We start from the raw sequence: 26,721 nt of genomic DNA, 5'->3' as shown, positions 1-26,721 counted from the left end.
ACAATATAAACATTACACTTAGTTATGATTGACTGTGATCGTCATTATCATCTCAATTATATAATGATTAAACGATGGTGAGACTGACTGATTCAAAATTAATTTAATTGTCGAAAATAGATCAGCTGTTAAAAGCAAAATCAAAGCTAATTCGCATCTTGATCATTACCCTGCCAAATGTTACTCTTTGCTTACCTAATATTTAATTGTCAGAGAAAAAAATAACTGTAGGATATGTGATTAGGATCGGTTTTAGTAGTCTGAAAGCGTATACATCTATATATACTTTATGTTGTAGTTATGAAACGCTTAGGTCTGGATTCGATTATCAATTGTCATAGATCATAAACCATGATGTTTAAATCAAACATGACAAAAAAGAAAATGCTTATCGATAAAAAAGATAACATAATATTGTGCATAATAATTCTGTTTTAATTTCCCGTTCTAACAAACAATGCTGTGCATCAATCGACAAATAGCTCAGAAAGAGCACTGGTCAAGAATACTTTCGAACACTCCATGCCACACACACCTCATTCAGATTAAAAATTCTTTAAAACTTAAATAGGGAATAGGAACGTGTTTGAACCCGTTTTTTTCGTTTTACATCATGCTCAAACATATCATCATTTCATCTCATAACATTTCTAACAGAAGAAACTGACACTGCATTATATGAATAAATATAGATTTTTTTAATCTGCAAAGTTTTCCAATCAAAATTCAGGTCGTCATGGATGAAAGTTTATAGATATTAATCCTATTGAGTCATACTCATAAGAAATGAAAATTTTGATTTTAAGTTTTACATTACGAAAGCATTACATTGGATAAAAAAATGAAATATATAACGCACCTTTCTTTTAAAAAATAGGACTTCAACCAAATTTTCTTGCTGCATTTTTTATCATTAGAACAGAATAATAGTTTATTATATGAATACATTGCACTGTAGATTACACTGCAGAACTACAACAAGGGTCCCTATATGCAGATTAATGACATAACAATTTTAAGATTCAAAATATTATGGTCAGTTTATGTTTCGCTCCAACATTCTGGGCGTTATCTTGACTTTATTTGTAAATGCAAATTTTCGATGTTGATATACATTTTTACACCTTATGCAGTCGTCCTATCAATTAAACAAATGTATGACCATATACAACCAGGATGGTATCGTGTAGAAGTGGATATCATAGACGACAGGGGAACACATGTCTTGCCAAGGGCGACTCGTTCAATATATAGGGGGATCTTCTCAGTGGCCTGATGATACAATGCGGTATATGTTGTATAAATACATAATGTATAGCTGCATCTAACGAGAATATACAATACTCATCAACTCTGATTTATGCTATCAGACACTATAGAAATATTTACTAACAGGTTTAGGGCTTTCAAAAATTTTTGTTAACGATCATCAGTACCAACTTGCAACATATGCAGTCCTTAAACTATTCCCCTTGTTTACATATTGATTTTAGTACAATCCCCTCCTTTTGTACCATTAAGATGCTCACATCACTAGCTTGTTTAAGATGTGTTCTTCTTGTATTCATTGTGCTGCTGACATATGTTTCTGTTCATTCATGTATTGCAGTTTGATAGAAGTATTCTATATTATGAGTTTTACTGTTGTTCTGTTGTTACATAAACACTTAAATTTTACGTGATCGCAAACTAGAATCGTTAAAACATTCAAATATCTCAATATTAACAGTATTTTATATTGCAGTAATATGTAAAGGTTCAAAAAGTCTTCTGAGTCTGAACAAGAGACATTGAGAACTGTAAAATTGACTGTAATTATATAATTGAAGCATTCTGTCACCATTCCAAATCTATCATGCTTAGGCCCGACTCACTTCCGATAAATATTTGTGAATTTGTGCAAGTGTTCTTGACACGACAAATGCCGATTGAATGTTAAATATATGAAATGAAACGAGTTGTTACGTTATTGCCAAGGAATAAGACAATATCTTAAAACAGCACAATGATATAAATAACATCCAATGAAATTCATATGGGCACCACAATGATGATGATAACATCCAATTAAACCCAACGGTACCAGGAAGATATATATATATATATCATCCAATGAAATCCATGGGTACCACAATGACATAAATAACATCCAATGAAATTCATCGGTTCACCAATGATATAAATAGTATCCAACGAATCTTCTCACAAATAGTACGATATACACGGTATTCGATGAAGTGCTTCGGTACCATGGTGATAGAAGTAATATCCACTGAAGTTACTTGGTACCGTAAGGATATGAAGACAAAACAATGATTTATCCTCGGGCCATGTTTACATCATCTATCTGTTTGTTAAATTAAATGACATGGCTGAAGCTGTCGTACGACTTCGGGTGGGGCCCTTTTTTGTGAAACTGCATGTGAGGATCTTCCAAAACGTTTTCCGGAAATTCGCGTTACACAACGCATAGCACACCGGGTTTACCGTGCTGTTGATGTAACACAGGAAATATGCTGAAACAAGAAAAAGTACATGGTCAAAAAATGGTCAGTATAGAGGATTGTGATAATTAAAGATACAATATCTAACATTATTAACCAGGATATCAAGTTTACAAATCCTGTATCATTCGCAAACAATATTTATGATTTGATGATAAGTCAATGAATAGAGGTCAGTACATCACTCCAAACTGTCCAACAGGTTTTGATCTTTCAGTTTACACAACAAATTGCTATTGGAACAAGTAATGAATATCTGTCGCAACATTGGTCTTAGTCAGCGATGGATTCATTTTTCGCCAATGAAAAAATCAAAACTTGTCTATGATATATCCGTTCTATGTCAACATATTATCCGTTGAGAACTGACAAATTTAACAACAAAATATTCACTATCGTTTAAAAAACAGAATTATTTAGAATAAACCCGTAAGATTATTCCAAGCCATGCGATATATATATATCAACTGAAATTGTTTCTATACAGATTCAAATGATAAAATGTTACAATAAACAGATGGGTAAAACTGACGTAAACCTAGCATATTTTGTCCGATTATATCTATTTGTGTTTCTGACTAGGGCAGGGTAATTGTATTACTGTTTGTGATTTTTTTTACCCGTGGTTATAATTTTCCAATTTTCTCCAACGGAGTTAAAACAATATGTGACACGTATTGTACTCATTAGATTAAAGGTTCTTATAATAAAACCAGTAGAAGATTTAAGTGCGACGTTTCGATGACTATATAATCATTTTCATCAGACAAGTGACCATTGTGAAGATTACTAGCACTGGCGTAAGTATTGTATGATATGGTAATGAATTGGCCGGCTGTACTATAATTATATGTACACTAAGGTAAAAAAAAAAACAACAAGAAAATACCAACATGTCAACATTTACACGGAGATTCCTGAAAAAAGCACAAAAATAAGACCAACGTTAAGAAAAAGCTCCGAAAAAAGTATTGTATTCATGTTTATCCGTTTTAAAGGAGGAAGCATGCAAAAGAAAGCTGCCACATCGCAAAAATAAAAAGAATGACAGAAGCATACAAAAACATGGAAAAGCACGTTGTTTGAATTTTGATACATTTATATTTCACCTTACTATGCGTTTCTTCATGTTTTGCCATAATGAGGTAGTAATTTTTAAAAGATCAGGTGAAAATCCTTTGGTATCGAGATGAAATACGAATGTATGATCAATGTTTAAAATTGCAGAGCTTACTACGGAACTGTTATAAACGACGGGATTAAAAAAAAAATTTGAAATATTTGACCTTTTCTCTCCAAAACTTCGTCGACCACCATATATACCTCTGCGGATATAAAGATATTACTTGATGTAAAAACCAACATGTGTAAGTTTCTATGATTATGCTATCCAAGACGTAAAAGGACTACGTTGACCTTCTGAATTGTCGGGAAAAGTCCCATGAAAGAATTTGAATTGGTTTGAGAAATTGAACTATGTTGCAGTAGCTACGGAGGGATTCTTTGGACAAACAAGGGTACCAGGCGTTCTGAGATATACTGTACATTTTTGTAACAAAATGTCAATGGCACTTACTGAAAAACTCAATAAAGATCTTTAAAATAGTCAATTAGGTTGGGCAAAGTTAAAAAAAAACACAAAAGTTATTGCCAGAATTTTCACGAGGAATATGTATTAAGCAAAATGAAATAAAAAAAACCCATCAAAATAAAACATTAAAAATGTTTTTGCTTCGTTCACATTTACACATAAGCACCCATAATTAAGAAATATGAAAAGAAAACGGTATTCGTAATGATATCATTCATCCATGACATTTCATTAGTTTTGTTTAAACCATGCCTTATGAAGATGTGAAGCGGTATACTCAACGTGAATTAAAACAAATATATGCTTTGGCGATTTAAAATCCAAACTGCTATCATACACAGTTTTACCAGCTTGCTATATCAGGTGACAATGTTATTAGTTACGTAGCAACTGACAATTAATCCCCACATACAAATAACACGATTTTGGTGATAGGGGGAGGCGAAAGAAGTCGATAATGTTTGTGCACAACATTAACCACAAAGGACCTATTGATGTTTTGATATACAAGATAATGAAATGTATATTTGAATTTGATAATTTTAAAAATTTTCCCCACCGACTCGTTATTGCACACAAGTCGAAAGCTGAAATGTTAATCATTCTATCCGCATGCGCAACGTAGATATCCAGAAACTTATTTTCCCGCGCGACATTGTCTATGGGTTACAGCTGCTGGTAGCAGTGAACTCTTTCATCCCGCGCCACCATCAATGTGTGTGCTGGAGTGAGGAATCACTTCACGCATCACGATGTGGCGCATGGTGATGGATTGAGGCGGTAATGTGGGAAGCTACTGTGGACAACAAGCGAGTCGTCTGCCAGGTCTAGCTGACAGGCTGATGTAAAAATTATTTACATTGCGACACTTTGATGGAGACGTGTGAATCTATATGACGGCTGTATCTATCAGGGAGGATAATTTTCTATCCGCGTTAGATAATAGATTAAGGACATTACGGACATGTCCGTTTCCACAGATATAACAAAGAGACAGAATGGTGGAGATAATTGTGACAAGCATGCACTTAGTTGTTATTGAATATGAAGTAAAATCTGAAAATCATATTTTAGATTTACATTTGTAATTTACAGATGAATGTGAATTACAAGATTGGTCGATCTTTTGTAAAAAGAGTACCGGATTATACATTCAGCAGGAAAATAACATCCAACGGTGTGCAATTGCAGATACAATAATGAGAAAGCTCCTTTCAGAGCAAAGGTGATATCTTTTCAATTCCTTCACAAGCACAAAATATTGTTCTTGTAAAAAAGCACCTCGTTGCAATTCAGTAGTAATTGTTTTTATAGGCATGCTACCATTAACGTAGAACTCGCATCATAATCTCGCCACTGACAGGATATGATGGGGTCCTCCACAGACTAATGTCATCAAAGACATTTACACAGATCCAGGTTTCAATGATGCATGTGCATGATATCTTAGAAAACCACCATATTTATATTCTGAAGGTCGAAGCTAACAAACTCCTTGTAAATTAAATTACACATCTTTTACAGTAAAATGCAAATATAGCATCTTAGAGACAAAGCCGTGAGTAATTCTGTAACAAGATTGAGCTGTTTTAATCCAGCAAATCGCGCCTTTAATCCGCTGCCTATTCATTCTTCCGAACGAGCGCCGGGGACATTCGAAAGTAAATGACGCCATGCGCATGGCTACCATGGAATTAACCTTGACCTTCGGTCACTTGGCGTGCATCAATGGGCAATAAACACATCTGATTGATCACAGTGCAGTCTTTCAATCTGATGACCAGGCTATAAAAATTGAACCTTGGAACCTTATTAAACGAAGGAAAAGAGACAGGATTTTCTTCTCGTCGCCGTTTTTATTCTGAAGTGTGAGCAACGGGCTTCTTTTTTTCTGCGGCTTGGCTAAATATCAATCAATCCAGAAATCGAAGTGATTCGTCACAAATTGGAAATTAATGTCTCTGCAATAGCCAGCATGTCTGTATAAATTCGATATAAGCCACGATGTGACATCCATTCAATTATAAGATTAATTGCAGGACGCTTTACAGCTTTGTTTTCATTAATGAGGTAGAAAAATAGGCGTTCTAGAAGGAAACCATACCTTAATATTATGAAATATTTCCAAAGAATGAATACTGACTAATCATGATATTTCGGTGTAAGATAATCCCGATGACTTATCATGATAAAGACACGGACCTCTATCATTTAAATTATATTTCAAAATTTAAACTCTATATTATCAGCGTTTAATTTCCGATACATCTTGTTGTTCAACCAAACTTTTATCACAGCTTCTAATTACAACCCCATTCTTAATACTATAAAATCAGCGTAACAGTCTTGTTATCATACTGTTTAAAAAAGAAATGCATTCCGTTAACAGCTGAGCGTTTTCTTTTCAAAGAAAGGTGAACGGCACAGCACTGAAAAATGATCGAATTCATGGTTGACATTGTCTTTGTCAAATTTGGCTTCAAGCACACTATTGGCATACCAATGGGAACCAAGCGTACTCGCCCCATGACTGACTCGTTTTTGTTTTCATGCGTGTCAAAGGCCGACATTACTTACTGGCCAAGATTGACATGTCGTGTATCGCTAAAGTTGCAGAAAATGCTTATAGTTTCGGAATACCTGGTGTTATTCTCCATGTATTCTTTCAGTAGTAAATCCTTCTTTTGTTCATATCTTATCCTAGTTTCTTCGAAATTCAGTTTTCATTTAGAATTCGCTGAGACATCGGTATTGTTTTCCTTACAACTAATTCACAATACCTACGCTAAAAACTGTAAAACTTCACAATCGATATTACAGTTCTACAAACGGTTAACAGTTTTGGCTTGGCACGTCGCCACCGAAACACTTTCTTGGTTGTCTCTCATTAATCTTTAAGCAAATGACGGAAAAGCCCTTGTAGTCAACTGTAATTTTAGAAATTTCATTTCAATTAAGTTCATGGTCTAAGAAATTGTTCAGCTGACAGATTAAGGTTTTAAATAAGAGCTTTCTTAATTTTCTTGTGAACAAATATGATGAAATACTTCACATTAACGTGTGATTTTTTCGTCAAAAGAAAAAAAAAACAAGAAATAATTTTGATGTAACAAAATTAAATCATTTATTAACATGTTTTTGCAAATCAATCAGAGTAAACATTCTATTAAGTGGCACCACGATACATGTTCAAGCGCATGATAAAATTCAATTAGAGAACGCGATAAAACATTTCACTGGACAGAAGCTAACGAACGGAAGTGACATACAAGAACGGGAGCCGGTAGATGGTGGACACTGATTATATAAGACTGAACCCCGGGGCATTAAACTAACATGAAACGATCTTTTCTGTCGGTTTTATTACTAATTTACCTCCAGAGCTTTTACATGACCGATAAAGGTTAGGATGTTCGTTTTGGGACAAATCCTCGAGATTTGTCGTATCATGACGATGACTAGATCTAGCCAGGGCTTAATTACCTAGGCTACTCAAGTGCTTAAACGCACATGGACGCTATCGGATCAGAACTGAGAGGGTTAAGTGCCGTCTCAAGCACAGGCAGTCCCGGACAGGGACGATGTTTACCAGGGGGTGTATAACTCTGTTGTTTATTCAGACAAAAATGTCAGAAGCCTATATAGTGTAACATATATCACATTATTTCTCCAGAGCCTATTACACCTACTACAGAGAGAGAGGATTAATCACGCGTACAAAAGTAACCGAAGAGCTGGTCGGATGACTTCCGGTTGTTTTCAAATTAAAAATTTGTTTTAACGTGAAAGTCTGCTATTAATTAACACCGAACAAAGTTAAAGGAAAAAGGAATCGTTCTCATAGCGTTTTCTTTGTTCTTTAGAAACAAAGGAAGAATACTGTAGTGCACAATAACACGTTCTTCAAGAAAAATCTAAATTGCCACCACCAGGAGCAAAAGTACAAGTATTAACGATCTAGTGGTGTACAGAACAGTCATAAAGGTGTATCTGACGTGTAGAAAATGTCTCCGTGGTGTGTTTCAACCCAATGTGTCTTGGAGGTGCTGAAACATTCCATGATGTTGCACTTCTATTTCCAGATCATGGATTTCGTGTGAATTTCTAGAGACCAAGAAACAAAGGTTAAACTATAAATATAACTGTTATTCATTTCGCCGCTTGGGTTGAAATCTTATGTCAATGAAATTCAAACTTTGTCACTTCGATTGAATACAAATATAGATTATGCATTTTAAGCAATATGCCAGTTTCAAGAGTAACACCTTTTAATACAAATCTACAGTAGAGCCAATCAATGAATTAAACCGCTTCATACAGCTATTTCGTCCTTCTAGGTGGCGTCAGTGTTGCTACGGGTCTACTATATTAAACGTAGGAGGCGAAGGAAGAAAACCCAGAGCAATCGAAAGAATTATCAAAGATTCTGGATGGAGAAGTACACTAGCCCTGATACATTTATCTTATCTCCAGAAATAGATACATGTATGTCTTTTTACATGGATCAACAGAAAAAAATCAGTAGAATTTGCCATTGGACAAAGGCTTGATGTGTAACGGACAACCGAAGGGCATGGTTCGACTCATATATTAGATAGCTAGATTCATCTATCACTTATATCTTGCGTCCGGAGTTAGCATCACATGCCGGAATTGTTACGCGCGCCTAAGGCTATGGACATTATGTATGAAAGATGATACCTAGGGTTTGTTTGATGTGGTAACACCGCAGGTCCAGACATTCAATTATATGTTTATAGTGCATGTAAACGGTGTCTGACTTTGTGCATATACCATTAGATGTTCACGGAAACACATACAAATTATCGTCATAACAGCACTACCTGTTCACGATACAGAGCTCTTAGTCTGCAGTTCGTTTATTTGCGAGTACACAATCTTGATATGACCTGTTTTACAATGCCATACAGCCGTTTGATATAAATCTATATATATTACGTAAGATCTTTCGCTTTCTAAATCAAGTTTCATTATGGTGTTAACAGCGAAGATGAAACACGTGACATCAGATATCATTTAAATAATTTGAGAAAACAATGAAAAACAAAAAGTGAGCAAAAAACGAGGTAACAGGGCAAAATAAAACTTAAAGCAATAAGATATAAAACTAAAGAAAATGTCAGTAAGCGTATGGGCATATTTTTTCAATGAATTTTCAGAAGTTGTCAATTGTGACCTTTGACTGATAATCTACTTATTATGATAAGATGGAGTACATGCAGAGGACACTAAAATGTGACACAGATTCGGAACGGGACAGGACAGGACAGGACAGGACAGAAGTCATGGGCAAAGAGTAACAACACTATATCCTCCCTAAAAACAAAAACAAAACAAACAAAAAAGAAAGAAAGAAAGAAATGAAAATGGCGATAGAAGACCAAAATCATTATTAACTACCTAACTGATTATACGAACTATTGATCTGTGTGTGACAGGTATTTTAGTACATTAAAAAAAGCCAGTTTTCTGATTCATTTGAAATGTTCCATGCCATGGACCTGAACTGAAATCAAATACGCTTGGCATCCTTTGAATGAAATAGGCAGCGAGTGTGGATGATTGGGTGTGTATAATTTTTCGCCACTGCCTGTTTCTTCATCTCTCTGCACCCTTGTGTATTAAGTGTGGAATTCACATATATACGAATAAAATCAAACTACCATACGTTGTAACTGTTATAGATCAAATTACATTTAATGTTATCTTGGAAATGAATTTTGATTTCCAACCGACCATTACCGCGTCTGTCTCCAGTAAAAATCTCTCTCCACAGTTCAATAGAGATCGCAAAGTTTCCTTTATCAACCATGCAAACATCAAATGGCCGATTCCGAAATTTCGGGATGATATTTCATTCTTTCTTATGAGTTTTAGTAAATATGTATTTTATCTCAGAAAAATTGGGTACAAAATGTTTCAGGGAGTAGAAGTATTATGTCGGAGTACTAAAAAGTTGGTGAGCAATCGTCTTGATCATTTTGTATAAAAAAAGGTGTACACCATTTCGGCTCCATGGAAATATTCTACACTAATTCCGAATGTTGAGTAATATAAAAGCACGAGATCAGTCTGCCTAGACCAATCACAAACCAGGAGACTGCCATTGGATCCAATAGGACCTTAAGCAAAGATTGCTAATGACTTATTTCTATTGACTATTAATTATAATGACAAGACGTTATTTTCAGTATTTTTCTTAAATATTTCTCTTGCTGTATAAAGCCCTAGGTTTGCTGTTGATGACATGGAAATCATCAGATTTGTGGAATAAAGAAAAATGGAAATATTTAGGTAATAAAAAAAAAGAACAAAAGATCACAAAAGCAAGCGTTTTGAAACTATAGGAAGAGTAATGTGTCTCCTGCCTGTAAATCCTTATCTAAAATAATGACAGAATACAAGAAACTCTCTTGGACGGATTTGGCTTGAGGTAAACTGACCAGACCACTTGTTTCTGTCAAACTGACAAAGCTGCCTTAACTGATGTGGAATTATAACGGGGTGATCAATCTACGTTCACTGTTTTAAAGATATCTAACTGGTCACGAACTGATTTCTGTTTGTCATACTTTTTGTCTGTGGGTTTTTTCTCCCGTTTCCTTGTCTAGTTAACAGTTTTTTTCTTAATGTACGGCTATATAAGGTTAAAGACAAACGTCTCAGAGAAGATAAAACAGATCCCCAAGAAAGTCAATATGAATAGTCAATAACCATTAATAGATATTGGTTATAAATACATATTCGATCTGCACACTATTCCAGCAGGTTCACAATAGGCCTTCTGTATGTTGTATGTTATTCAATAAACGCTTATATTTTCAGCCACTGTACTACAAACGAAATCCCACGATCGCAAGGCACGTGTAATTCATTAGTAAATCATTGATATTGTATAAAATACCGGTAGTGCCGAGAGGATACAAATACTCTGATTTAAATGTCCATGATAAAAAGACACATGGTTCTCTGGCTGTCTGGTACGGACTAATTGTACTGATTCTGTAATGCAGTACATAACACATAATGTCGGAATGAAGGCATGTCCGACACTCCGTCGCTAATCCTCGTCCCAGGGGGTGTCAGCGTATGCGGGATCTAGGGCTCAGGAAACCATTATTGGAACCTGTAAACTGGTTTGATTGACAAATTCAATGGAAAAAATGTGTTTGATCATCGGCATGTGCTTTGACGTTAGCTGGGATAATAGTCTGATTATGGAGAAGCGATTCGAGGATATCTACTTCATTTCGTCTGAAAGCATATATAAGCGCAGCGATCGGATGCGCGAAGTACAACATCTAGCTTTGACAGAAGAAATGAACATTTAGAAAAATGAATAAAGAATGTAATTTAGACCAATAGAAAAACAGATATCCTTCAAGTCAAAAAATTAAGAATATCATCAATGATAATATGTCATTCGACTCCAAATTTCGCCTTCAACGAGTGTGAGATTACTAAAGGAGCAACATTTGGTGGTCTCCATGTTGCTGATACAGTGGTTCATACGCATGATCCAATACAAAGAGACAACAGCGGTAAGATGGGGAAGGGAACGCGACAACACATCTCGCACAGACTATCAAAAAACAAATGCATATTTCAGACACTTTCAAAATAGAAGTGACATTCGGGTCTAGCCATCCATAGCCCGGTGTCTGTAATCTTGTCAAATGTAATAAACACTTTAAAAACCTGCTTGGTAAAAAGGCAATTTGTCTGGTCTGTGTTGTTCTGTGATTGTATTTGACATGCTAGGTATGGTTTACGTATCTTAAGCTGGCCCTTACAACCATACATTATCCCCCCAAAACAATACCTACATCAACTTCAAATAATTTCGAAATCCATACGTGTCGTATTGACAGAAATCTTAGGCCTGCGAATGGTGACTTTGAACGGTTCATTAAAGACTTTGGATGACTTCAAAATTCAAATATACCAAAAGAGCGAAAAAAGCTGTGGATGTCGATAAACATTTCTTAAATAAAATGTTGAATATTTACTGGTTGGTAATATAGGAATATTTGAAAATTGACAAGAAATTGCTCCCGTTGAATAAGTACGAAATTGGTCAACCGCGAAATATAAGCATCGCGAAATTAAATATTTATAAAGTACATAGTGCGTAAGAATGAATACTTACTTAAACCTGGTTCTGTTATCTGAACTTAGTCTGGAGGAGTTAATCATATAATTCTTTTATGAGAAGGAATGATTCATTACAACATATCATGAGATAACCCTTTTATCAGAGGTAGCTCACTGGGCCAGTCTTCACCGATAGTTTTAGGTCTGTATTATAGATCGGTTTTGTCAAGACGATATATCATGAATACAAGGGTCCCTAAGCCACGGCAGAGGAATCTGTGCACGTTACGTCTGCGAGACGATAAAGATATTAAAAATTCAAAAAATCATTCCGCATAACACTTGTATTTTATTATTGTCTATGTTGTTCCTTATCTCACAAAACACAAGCGTATGTTCCCAAGTTTTTCCTGCCACTTGAAAATAGATCGAGCGAATTAGAAGCCAAGCAAGTGTCATCTAGACCGTCAGGCATCAGTGGATAATCACAAGACATTGCTATTATCAGTGAAGCGAGTAATTTTCTGGTTATATCATAGAGAAAATTAGCGGAATTGGCGCTCGTCTCAAATACCTCTCATCACGCAATTCCTTCACGGACGTTTATGCCCGATTACCTCCCCTCAAAGATGGCGCTAGTTACAATACAATCTAAGCATTTGCCACGATTTGAAAAATTTCAACATATTACAATGACATACAGCGTAATTAGAATATAAACTTTATCTAGACTTAGTTTATTTAACCGAAACCATATCAAATATATCAAACGCGTTAAATGAATAAAATGACGTTTTATACAACTATGAATGAATGCAAAAGTCATACACAAAATCACCATGTCAAACATAGTATGTATTCGAACAGATGTCACTGTGACTTTCTCAAGTCTGCGTTATTTTAGCATTGTTTGCCTGTAATTTCTGTCAGCTTAATAAACATTCTGTTATTAATACTTTGAATATTTTCCTGAGACACTTTTCATAAAATTCGAAAGTGATTTGGATGTAGTTAAATTTACAGAAAATTTTACTAAAAACATACTGAGCTATAACACAAAACAAAAAAAGTAAAATCTAACATTCAGTTCAAAACCGACGAAGCGAAAGGAAAATATCGACTAGAAACTCATGAAAAAGTGTCAAATCACGAACGGCAGTAGGTAAGTGTCTTTTACTTCGTCATCCGCTATGTTAAATTTGATCAATCCATACATGTCATATCATACAAATGGGCATCAAAAGCATTTCAAATTGCACAAAGTAATAGAATATCTCCCATAGAGACAAGTAAACACCGCAGGTTGGAAAGCAAGAATATTACTATCTAGAAATGGATATCGAAATTCAATCACATTCATCATACAACTTAATGGAAAGCTTCTATATTTGCAGGGTAAGAATATCTTAATTAATTATTCGATTTAAATAAATAAATAAATAAACACTCTATTAGGCTGTACAAGAGGATGTGAATTTGTAAATCACATTGACCTGGAGGAGAAATAGAATCTCGTGCTCGCGTGTTGTTTTATTCCTTCTTAGTGGGGTCATCAAAATTTTATTACTTTGTTCTGTTACACCTATAGTTGTAGTATCTGCGTTTTCGATTGAAAAAGTCTCTGGGGAGTTATAATTTGCCCTGAGAAAGAACCGCTGAAACAGTTAAAGTCGTATGTGGACTTCTCAACGCTGTCACATTTCAGATCGCTGATCCTTTAAGATTACCTGTACTTTCTAATGACAGAATTGGTGTATGATTTGCGACGTAAAGAGGAACTGCAGTTTTGGAAGAAATCAAACATTGGTCGTCATTTTGCAGTTCCACGTGTTTCGTTAATTTTGTTTGTCAAGAAAACGATGATTAGACCAAAGCCAACCACCATGAGATTAACCAAATATCGAAAGAAATGAAAACACAATTATGATCGATTGAGAACAAAACTTGGCCCGCCAAAAGCAAAGCCAACGATGATGTGAGGGAAAAAACACTTTAATACGTAAAAACAATGAGCGGTAACATCAACGTTAGTTGATAAAAGTTAAGTTTGGCACGAACAAACACCGCCAAAATGAGTGCAAACCAAAACCAACAACGTTTAACTTCAGAAAATATCGAAAACCGTAAAGATATTAGTGAAAGAAAAAAATAAACAATGATTAAGAATGAATTAAAGCAATGACAGCACGGTCGAAGACGCAAATAAAAGCAGCAGTTTTGTTGTTTTTGTCCGTTTGTCATCTTCTCCAATATAATGCTGATGCAAATCCCATTGATAATATCGTTTGGCGTTTACAATATTCTTTGGCGTGATGTCATTGCAGCCAACTAGGAATACTTAAGTACATGTGCAATTACCAATTTGTGAATAGGTAAACACGTCTTCAAACATAATGTGGCTAAATATGGATTTTTTTTTATTAAACAGCAAACAGAAATTTAAATCACAGTGAAATTAAGGACCTTGTGTTGTCCTTGCGGACCAGGTGGTATGTTGTGATGTCCAAGTGATGGATGGTTTAAACTTATCACGACATACATGACAGAGGTCTACACAATATACAGGTACGTAGTATCACACTGGAAAATGAGGATTTAAGGACTAGCAATCAAAAACATTTCAGCAGGCAAAAATAATTAACCCCATTATGTGACCCAAATTTGTTTGACTTAATTGGCTGAAGCGGAAGCCTCGACATTTCACGTGATAAATAATTCAAAAGTACAAAACGATAGCCATCTAAAATCCGGAACGAGTACAGGTTCTCGGGGCACTGATCGAAAGAGGCTGATATGTACTAGAAAAAAGATACAAGTCAGGTCAGGGATATCGATACGTGTACTGACCATGAAATAAATCTCGATACAAGAGTACTGTTAAAATCAGCATTACAGGTTCAGTACTCCAAGTTCATACAAAAAAGTTCAAAGGTTATATAATAATTTGAGGTCATATGGTTACACTAAACATATTGTAAATGTTGTAATTTTTGTGGTATTTCATGTGTCGATGTTTTCGAGGGCAAAATAAAACCGAGATACAATTGAAATGGAAATAATGGAAATCCATAGAAGTCCGTTTCACAAAATTAATTGATAAAACACTCTTTTGAATTTATGTTTTTGATTAAACCACGAAAATTTTAATCAGCGGAAAAACATCCTTTACCGTAAGCTGGCTCCTCGACCTTAACACATTTTCAATGAAATTTCCGGTTCACACCGTACTAGTTACCAAATCCTCATTATTAGAAAATAGAAACTAAAGCGTTTTGAATCAATAGTTGTAATTAGAATGGGATTGGATGTGACAGATATCACCATCTTTTTACAACAGCAATGATAACCACCGTTTGCGCAGCATTCCCATCACATAGTTAATGAGACATTTCCGACACGACGTCATTGGTTAGGTTACTTGTTACGTAACCAAACAAGACACGGGTCGCTCAACTTCGATCATGACATATTAGCTTGAGATTTAAAACGACGAAACAGTTACACAAATCTATCGATCTACATAATTATATGCTGTCAACTACTGGGCTATTTTGATGAATGGCTCCTTGTGCCAGTAAAAAACAAATAAAAAAACATAATTTTCGTATTTCCTGATATGAAGGAACACTTCATCAAAACGTTTAATTACATTTTACACATTCATTATTCGTCAGAATTCAATTTTTGAAAGTCCATTTTAGGGAATTATTGTGTTCATGGTAATATGAATGCAGAAACTATGGTAAATGCTCCCGATGATGCCGACAGAATGTGACATATTGTACATAACAATAAAGAAAGTTTGACAGGAAATCTGTGTGATTAGCTCGCTTATATTCCTGTCATTAAAAAGACATATAACTTAACGATACAAACGATAACGCGCATACGATATCCTCTTTTGTGTAAATTTTTTAATAAGAACTTAGCTCCTTATTACAACCGACGCGGAGTCCTAGAAGGACGACACAGTTGTATGTTGCAGTTTAATTCATTATTTGACTTAACTTCATCTAACCCTATATTGTCAAAGGTGGTTTTTTTTAACACGTGTGTCTCTCGCACAATCCCCGATTTCGCAGCTGATAGACACGCCTCATGGGCTTGTAGTCCGCGAGGTTTGCCGTAACCTGCATACCACGTTTACATTCATTCGATGTACGGCGAGGATTATGCACGTGTACTTGGCATTCTCGAAAATTATCAGATATTTACGAAGAATTTCCGAAAATTACGAAATTCATTGAATTATGAAGCTAGTGTTACTCCCTATTTAGATTTTGAATTTGTTTTCGATCATTTTGAGTTTTCCTCAGTTGCCTCCTAGGCTTCAAAATTAAGGGCCTTAGCATCACTGACAAGTGCTAGAAGGACGAAAAAGCTGTATGGTGCAGTTTAATTCGCTATTTTCTTTACTGTATCTAAATATGAATTTTATTAAAATGTGCAATTGACCGTGTGTCTCTTACGCAATCGCATGTAACGGCCGATGATATGACACTCGTGAGATTCTCGTGAAAGCATGTGCAAGTGAGGCAATACTTTATGGAGTTTCTTCTTTTAACAACTTCAAAAACAGCAACCATAACTGATATAATTTTAAACAAAATCAATTTTAAAAAAGAAACATACTAATAAAATGTCAATTATAAAATGATTATAAATAATGTTCAACTTACGAGCTAAAATATTCTTGTTCCAAAATTCATTGATTTATGTATGTTTTCCGTTTGAGAGAATTACCATGGCAGCAATTAAATTCATTCACCGAACTAATTTCTTGTCGAAGATTTATGACTGGGATTTTTTAAAACTCCGAACGTAACGATTTACACGCCGATAATCTACAAACTCCTACTCTATCTCACATCGATCTTCACGCACAACGTAATCCGGAACCCGTCTGACCGACTTATTTCTTGCAAATTTTGCACTTCCGGGCGTATATATTTGCACGTGAGTGTTAGACAAGACGTTTTAATCTTCAGCAAGCGAAGATGATAAACCACGCGATCTGACAAGAGATATAACTGCCAAGATATCCGTACTTTGCAGGTTTACTTAACATACCTTACGATGACGTTCATATTCAACAGGCTTTTCTAGTATTTTTTCGGCTGGTTGTCTTCTTGATGAATTGACAACGGTGCTGTAAACAATGGAATCACTCGCCGTAAAATCACACCGGACACGGTGTCGCGAAAATCATGTTGTCAAGGTATACGGCAATTTGTAATACTCGCCACCAAGTCAAGCAAAGACACTTAAAGATACTTCAAGTACTATATTTTACAACTTGAAACTGTTCTGTGTTCGTCAGAAGACAAAACCTAGTACTGAATGAATCCTCAATAACCAAGACCCTAGACAGAGTGTAGCCAAGTGGTGTGCTATAAAACTTGCCGATTGGTGACGTATTTCCGGCAAATACTAATTGATATTCAAAAGCCTATAATCATAAGACTTGCTCCCAAAACTTACACACAGAATTTTGAGTCTTGTCGGACACCATAAATATGGTTTGACATATTCACGATAATTCATATCTATTATGATATATAAAACTATTTGAAAATAAACAACCTGTTGACATTTGTGATCCAGTGTTGCCTGTAAAAAACTTGCTGAAATAGCTTAAACATCAGAATTGATCCCATTTCTTTAGTAAACATAAATTAAAGCCTTTTGTATCCAATAATTATGAAAAATATACGGTTTGGCATATTGACAGTAAATCATGTTAGCCCCCTCCCACTCTTATTCTTCGAATCGTTGAAAATATAAAGAGGAAGATAAAAAAAATAATCTACCGCTTTCTTTGAGTACGTAAAGGGCACCTAAAAACAATGTTTAATTTGATGTTTATAAAGAGGTTCACGCATATCAGCAGATATTTTATTTCAAATTTTGAAATATGTGTATGATATGTTCAAGAGATTTCCTATTCATCATCATCATCCGTGAAGACAAAGACTTGAGATCGCGAACGAGTTTCCCGAGTAATAAAATTCTTCCAATCTATTCTGTGTCAGGAATGACGGCGAATATATTTGCGAATAAAGACGAATGCCATTGTTTCTAATACGTTAAAAGCGATTGTCGTAGTATATATCATCTTTGATTTTATTTCAAAAATATTTTATCGTCTATCGCCCTCAACAGAATTTCCGGAAAATGAAACTGAAAGTCCGTTGACGCATACATGTATATATCAGTTGAGTCATGTCTATAGTTTGGATATTTATCAACACGTGGATATTTTTTTTATGATAAAAGAGTAGTAACACACACCCCAATTTTGTACACAAGCTTTGTATAAGTAGAATTGTCGAGAGTGAACTTTGACCTTTAACCTTAACCAATGACCACTAAATTTTAGTAAGGTGTAAACTTTCGTGGTATCACGCTATTGTGTGAATAGCAATTGGTCAAGAGTGACCTTTAGCCTTGACTAATGGCCACCGAAATCTAGACCATGATCGTTTGATGCTACTGTGCGAATTTGAAATACATCTGTCGAGGGGTTTAAAAAATATTCTTGTACAGACATTTATCATGCACGTACTTGCACACGTACTCGTGCACGGACGCACAAAATGATTACTAAATACCCCCTCCTTTTTTTACACAGTAGGTCAATATCTGATCGATTGATGTATAACGATATGTTTGAGGACAAAACAATTTCTATTCGCCATTTATTTAAAGACAATACATCCACAGAATCTGATCACCAATGGAATTTCTAGAAGCATACAAAATGTGTATGTATTATATATACAAATATCATAATGCATATATCATGAAAGATAGGACATCTGTTCCAGTTAAGACAATACCAATCGATATTGTATCTCGTACACGAACATCACACCACATATGAAATCTAAACTATCAGAACAAATTAGTCAAAAGTGATGCTTTCCATACCCGATTTGTGAGTCACCAAAACTGCTGTAGGAAACAGTTAGAACAAAAAAAAAACAATATCACATACTACCTATAACTCAATTTTCCTATATCTACCACATATTATTCTTATCAGCTTTCAATATGGTTTCAGTTGAAGCAATTTCTGCCAATCTGAATGAAATTCTCATTTTGTAATAATGCGTATTGTATATTATAAAATGCTAACTTAACTTCGCCGTATGGTTTGAAAATTCAATCAATATCAAAGTTTGTTTGGGAGCTGGCGCCGATAAGGAAAAGAGGCTAGAACATAATGTCCTTGATTGTCTTATAAAACAATAACTGCTACATTGGTTTCTGCAATTCAGGTCATCGTAAATATTAAAAAAACATATCATAGAGCGTCTCTTCACTCGTGCTTGTGATAACTTTGTCAATTTAATTAATAGAAATCTCAAATCACACTTGATATCCAAAATATTACAATCTGAAACGTTTCTAATGATTTTAGGAATGGTATCGCTGATTATCTATGTATTTATTTATTTATTTATTTATTTATTTATTTATTTATTTATTCATTTATTTATTTATTCATTTATTTACTCTTTGCTCTTGCTTTTGTAATTAAAACAAAGTATCCATGTTACGTCATCATGTAAACTATTGTTATATAGAGAATACATGGTCAGTGGCAGGCCACTGATCCTGCAACATTGATTGAAAATCAGACCATCAAATCTTCTACAGTTTTGTTGTTTAATCCTTAATGTTTACCTGACGTTGATGTACGCTGAATTTTGCCTGATGGCGTAAGCCAAAATAATTGCTCTGCGCAAAAATATAGTTTCAAAATTCAATGGATATGACAGCGATTTTATAAATTGTCGTAATAAACATGTTCATTACAACATATGAAATAGCTTATTTCAACGGTTATTTTCATTGTCAAATGTAATTTTTAAGTAAATCCATAAAGTAACTATGTCAAATTCCCGCACGTGGTAAAACAAAAACAAAAAAAAAACCATCTGCTTCCCGTCACTGCCGAACACAGCAAACTATATGTGGCAGGTGTATTCCGATAATCGCAGCGCCAGTTGTGGGATAGATATAAATATTTACAAAAATTGTTTACAAATGAAATGAAAAAATGCTAGAAAATCATTTGTATAATTAACTCGTGGTATTTTCTCAGTCAATGAATGTATATATTCTATAACAGACTAGACAATACCGGGACAAATTAGGAACAAAAAGACTTACACGAAAAAATATGCATACAAGGAGAATCTGAAGATTCTCAGTTCCATCGATAATGTTCCTGATGTAAATCGAGGTTCAAAATTGTGTAATATCAGGTTCTCAAAGAAAGAACTGAGGAACTGACAATAAAACCGCTCAGTATACACGAATATCAGCCTTTCAAAATGAGGAAAGATCAAAGTGAAGTCCTAAGATTGTTTGGCGGTGAAGAGTACGTTCGACCCGACATTTTCACGTCTTTTCAATATTTAGTAAAAGGAGATTAGATTGAGATAATGTTCGTCCATCCATGACAAATGTTTATATTGAATTTATCAGCCTTAGCTATATGATATTACATGTGCCTTCATGCTAGTGTCATGCGAACACAATGATGAAATATATACGATACTGATCATTAACTCTACCCTATACCGCGGACAATGCAATCATTGGCTAATCCGCGGAGCAGGAGTGTATGGTAGTATGGTAGCGATTTATATTTACGGAAGGTTGTTTTGTTAAAATTTGTCAAAACAAGTGTTTACAACATATTATCAGTAATTATGTTGCTTTGAAGGATACATACTGTCACGCTCCCACTTTTTGCATTATGATAACAATCTCATTAATTCATAATACAGCTACTCCATCTGGACTACGTTTCTTCATTATCTCAATGTGACGTCAGATCACATAGCCTGAATGGGTTATTTACGCTACCGCAAAATACAATTTACAACAGCCTATTCACTACTGTAAAGTACTTTTCATCATGCTTGTCAACCTCAAGGCAATTGCATTTTCAAGAGAAAAAGATAAAACACAAATGTAGTTTGCTGCCATCTCAAGAACAAGATTAATTCAAAAATGAAATTGACTTAGATCAAGCTTTTGGGATTCCCCGTTGAATAAATATAATAAGGAAAATATTTTTTTATTAAAATAATTTTAAAGCTGCGTGTAAAATTGATTTTTCTTTGCAACTGAAAAAAGTTGTTGATGTTTCCAATAGATCTAAAGACTCTACGACTGTGAAGTTCGTTGTACTTTTAGAACCGAAAGCGGCGATCTGTTGCGGCGATCTATTTAGTTTTCTGTTTTTATTGGCGAAAAGCTCAATAATTCTCATAAACATCCGGATTATCAAGAGGAAACAAAATGCAAAATTCGAAAACTTCTGCTAAAAAGTGTATTTGATAAATTATTGCTTAGAGACATGACATAGCCAGCAGTCAATTGGGTAAAATACGCATTTTGTCAGAAAAAGCGTGAATTGACGTCATAGTGACAAGCAAAAGGATCACATGAGGTTCAAAATTGTCTTTAGCAAAAATCAAATTAATTCAAGTAAGAGTTGAATTTAAAACAAAAAAAATAAACAAGTAGAGATATTAAAAGTTGTTTGCCCGCAGTCAGCGGAAGTACTCTTGTGATCTGCGTTCCTGTTAACGCAGTTCTAGGAACGACAACAAAAAATATGACTGCGGGTAATATTCTGAAGGCGATGATTTCTCAGAAATTGGCAATTTGCAATATTGCTTTGTAAGAGTGGGGAAACACATAAAACAAAACATTGCGCTACTGCATAATCCTGTTTAATTTTTATATAACAAATTTATTTGGAATTATTTGAGAGAAGCGATGAAAATATTTTGCGTTTCCAGTAGTAATGATATTAAGAATGTTAATACAAATTGGTAATGACCTCAAAAATTGCACCTACTTCTACTGCTGCTGTATAAAGGGATATTTTCGCCTCAGGTTATTTTCACGCTTGTACCATAAACACTTTTTCGTCTTGTTTTCATTTCGCCCTCTGAGGATCCCTCTCTGCTCATGGGCGAAAAGGGAGAAATTAAACGGGGGCGAACAATCCCGGAATACATTATATGTGGTACTACGAAATTATGTATACCAGGATACTGTTTAACATTCTGCACTTACAAGTACTGTAATCCTTCGGAGTTTAGTTATAAAGAATATAATAAGTGATTGAACATTTTTCGTCTACGTCTTGAGTTCGCCCTCGCAATCGAAGGGCGAATAAAGCGGAAATCAAACCACAGCGAAAATGTTCAGATATAGCCTAAAAAAGGATAGAAGCAATGTAAGAGAGTGCAACAACATGCAAATTAATTAATAGAGAATCAAGGGTTTAATCAGCGTTTTTATATGTTACGCTATATACTTATCAAAATATACTATGCTTCAGAAATAGTTATATTTGAAACATGCAGATTCGTTGTAAAATGTAAAAATAATTCAACTGTTGTGGGCTTTGTTAGTGCAATGTTACAGTCTCAACGCACAATCGGTACAAAACATGCCACAGGAGGGACACGTGTTCGGAAATCGGCATAGCATATGGACCAAGAGGGACATCGGTACATTAATTTGGTTTGAAAAAATATAAGCATAAAAAATATTGTATTTGATTAAACAGATACTGCATATGTGGTTTCTTATCTTCAAATTCCTTTTTAAACGTGAAAGATACACAAGAATCTCCTCGGTAATACGTAGAAACTTCTAAAATCGTTGTCTGGTATGATCATGCAGTGGGATACACGACGGATCAATACTGTAATACACAGACTAATCGGAAGTAAAGAAGTTAGACAACTTTCCTCATAACTAGAACTACATATAGACATAGAAAATGTATTCATATTTATTTGGTCAGATCTATCTCGAAGGAAAGAGCAATACTGTAGCAAAACTGTAGCAAAAGTGGCGGTCTATTCCATGGCTGTGTCGTACCTAGTGGTTAAAGATTAACTGGTACTTATCGAAGATGAAACGAAACCGAATCACACAAAAGTTATGTATTACTTACCGAAGTTGTAGAGAAGATGTGGAACACAACCTTTACAGAATATTTCTACCAGCGTCATAATGTTGTATGGCGTCCATGTCACTATAAATGCCAACAATATGGCACTCAGTGTCTTTGCGGCCTTTTTTTCCTGTTTCTTTTCTGAGCGTTTTTTTCTTGCTCTTTGTTGCTTCACTTTGTATGCAACCTGTGCCGCTAACTTAGCGTTCTGCGCAGATCTTTGCGCATCATTGGATCGTGTTCTCCGACCCAAGGCCGGCGTTCCTTTAGGTGGGGGTAAACAATTCTCTCGAGTTCTTTCTAAACTTTGAAATGAAAACGTAGACTCTTCGCGAGCTAGACCCTCATTTGATAAAGAATCGCTATCTTCTTCTGATATTTTTGAATGTCTGTTTGGCGACATGATATCCGCGTCTTCGTCGTCCGAAAGCATTCGTATCGAAGGCCCAATTTCGGAATCGGTTTTAGTATTTGGAAAATTAATAACTATTGTATATAAATCCTCGCATTCTTCAATAAGAGGTTCATCACAATCCCTACTCTGTTGAGGAGTCAATCCCTCCCGTCGATTGGTCGGCGCAAATGGCGACCGATCATCTCGCGATGACTTTGAAATCAAAGGCGTGAATCTCGCTGCCTCCATTGCCATAAGCGGAATTACCAAATTACTCGTGTTACTACTTTTCTTTCTCCCGCTAGATGTCCTTCCATTCATTTGTTTATTTGGTATCCTATTTTGATCTGTGGTGTAAACATGAGATCGAACTGACGAAGAATGTGCATCTGAAAATGAACTGTTATTAGCTGTTGGAGAAGCAGGGTCGCTTGCGCTCGACTCATCTGCGTCATAATCACGATCAATCTTACAACAAGAGCACCTTGACCAGATAGATTTATCAGGTTCGACCAGCATATCAGCCAGGTCGTATACGTCATCAAACTCGTTATCGTAACGACGAGCGTAAAAGTCGTAATCGTTGATATTTGACGCTTTCTTCTTTTTTATCATTTCTTTCATTCCCTGCAACATCGGCATACGTTTCTGTCTTTTTCGCGTTTCTTTGTAAATTTTAAAATATAACACTGTCATTATAGTTACTGGAATATAAAACGCAATCAAATGAGTTCCGATTGTCACGTAAGCATTTGTGTACAGAAATTGAATGTAACAATCTGTCTCCGGTACAGTTCTTTTACCTTCAATATATGGCCATGCAAATATCCAGGGCGTCCATAGCAACGCAGATACCACCCAGGACATTCCTATCATGATAAGCACCTTCTTTGTTGTCCTCTTTGCTCGATACGTAAGCGGCCTCGTCACCGATAAATATCTATCGAAACTAATGAGCATGAGGTTGGCTGCCGAAGCGTTACTCATAGTATAGTCCATAGAAAGCCAGAGATCACAGTAGAGAGATCCGAGTGGCCAGTAACCCATTAACGTGTACACAGTATACAAAGGCATGGATACGAACCCTATCGCCATGTCTGCCACTGCAAGGTTCAACAGAAAGTAGTTACTTATCGTTTGTAGTTGTTTGTCGATTTTAAACGCGATTATCACTAACAGATTACCGATAATCGTCGCAGGAGCGAGTGTTATTAAAAGGATAGATAAAGCGACGATTTCAGGAAGTGTATGCTTGGGTCCAGATACTAATGTTTGGTTCGTCCAATTTCCAACATCCGTAAAGTTAACAGTTACGAAGTTTGAGAAAAGCGAGGTAGACGTGTCTAGCTCGTCAGTAGTCGAGAACTGACCGACGTTCGAGGATATATTTAATGGACTAAGATTTGATGACACGGTTGTTTGTAAAATTGCTCCAATAATTGTCGTGAACGGATTTTCAGTTGTTTCATATAATCTCGTGGGATCCGAGATTTGAGTGACGTCACTTGACCAGGAAGTGGACAAAGCAGAAAACTCAGGAAAGTTTTCTGCTGAAGCATTATCTACCGCCATTTTTCTATCACCTCCATTTTAATTTGATTTTGAATTTTCGCCACACTTTCCGTGCTTTACATTAAACACTTTCACAAAATATCTTATCAGAATAAATTTCCGGTCTCCCATCTGCTTCAGAAATTACACAGTAATCCGTGTTGAGTTTCCATGGTTATATTCTTCATTAACTTAGTGAATCGGCAAAGAGATTTATAACTTTTTCCACACATAAAGAATTGCTTTTCTTATTTCCTTGCTTTTTCCCTTTATAGTATATCCATGTTAACCCATACCGTGAAACGGTCGAATGCTTGGCAAAGGTACAGGTTTTCCCGCGTCTTTACCCGATCAGTCGTCTGCTTCTTCAATACTGGTCGTCGCTCGAAACACGCAAAGCATCTGGAAAGATTGAAATTTGAAATTGAGATAAAACATATCAGTGAACTTTTGTCAGTGTTATGGCAAAAGTCGCATGGGTCTGGCTATATATCTCATCTCGACAATACAAAATCGATAGCAAGGCCTCTTTATCTTTTTCCCGCCAAATTGATTCATGAATGGAGATGTCGATTTGGTCGACCCATACTAAATCATTTTTGGGTTGGTCAGGAGAAAAAAAGACGCAATGACATGTTGTAATGGTTGTTTGTGCAGCGATTTAAAAACGTGCTATCAAACGCCATTCAGCTAGTGTCGAAACGAAACTATCTCGACCCTGCACTCTTTCATAGTCAGGAAAATTAATAAAGGATCCGATACATCAGCGAAGCCGGGAATGTGATGACGGGGCGGGAACATTTCTATTTCGTAGGACAACTTCATTATAAATCTATTGATTAACTTCTGTCTGTATGATTCACAAAAGATTTAGCACGGCGGATTAATTGGCGCGGCCGAAACAAACGATGGAAAGTTCACAGAGTGGCCCAAACCTTAAGACGTCACTTTGGTCAACGCATCTACAACCTATCGAGTACAAAGTCTCCGGTTCAACGTATTATCTCTGAAATCTTGACATAGTTAAATCTTTAGAATTATTTTTTAAACGTTTGCCTGACGTAGTATTGACCTAATTTACATTGTGTTTCTTAGTATGTCATTTGAATAGAGCAGGTTACCTACCACACATCGATCAATAATCAATTGATTAAAAAGAATAGGGAAGTACATAATGTTATGGTGTATGGGAATACACATTTCTGTTTCGTTTAGAATAAGACAATAACTACATTCCTATATATTATATATTTAAACTCCTGCTTCTATTTAAATACAGAAATGTGAATGCTATCCAATGTAACGCGACAAAACGGTTAGAGGGCCTCTCCAATATATTAATACAAAAGTATTATCCTAAGTACCTTGTCGTTTACGAAATTTTGTCAAGTTAGAGGTGAGAATTGTAAATAATGTATACATCCTGGAGAATGGTGTCGGAAGAATAATCTCGAATGTTGGATTCGAATAAGTTAGATAATATGTATGTTATTCACATAACAAAGTTAACATATATAACATGTGGATATTTTTCAATCATTCGTTTTTCTTTTCTTCTTATTTTAGTCAT

At 35.3% G+C, this 26,721-nt stretch overlaps 1 protein-coding gene across 1 annotated transcript; it reads right to left on the bottom strand.

Moving 5' to 3' along the window:
* Positions 1–2,177: 2,177 nt before the first annotated feature.
* On the bottom strand, positions 2,178–25,500 carry LOC132553069 (muscarinic acetylcholine receptor M2-like). Its single transcript, XM_060217280.1, has 2 exons — positions 23,207–25,500; positions 2,178–2,516 (listed from the first exon to the last, which is right to left on the bottom strand). Exons 1-2 carry the CDS (start codon positions 25,170–25,172, stop codon positions 2,344–2,346), a joined length of 2,139 nt encoding a protein of 712 aa, XP_060073263.1. The 5' UTR covers positions 25,173–25,500; the 3' UTR covers positions 2,178–2,343.
* Between the last annotated feature and the right edge of the window lie 1,221 nt (positions 25,501–26,721).

This window comes from Ylistrum balloti, unplaced genomic scaffold (assembly GCF_031769215.1).
Source record: "Ylistrum balloti isolate Yb309-2 unplaced genomic scaffold, AGI_CSIRO_Ybal_v1 Utg370294, whole genome shotgun sequence".
NCBI lineage: Eukaryota > Metazoa > Mollusca > Bivalvia > Pectinida > Pectinidae > Ylistrum > Ylistrum balloti.
This window is presented reverse-complemented; position numbering and strand designations above follow the sequence as displayed.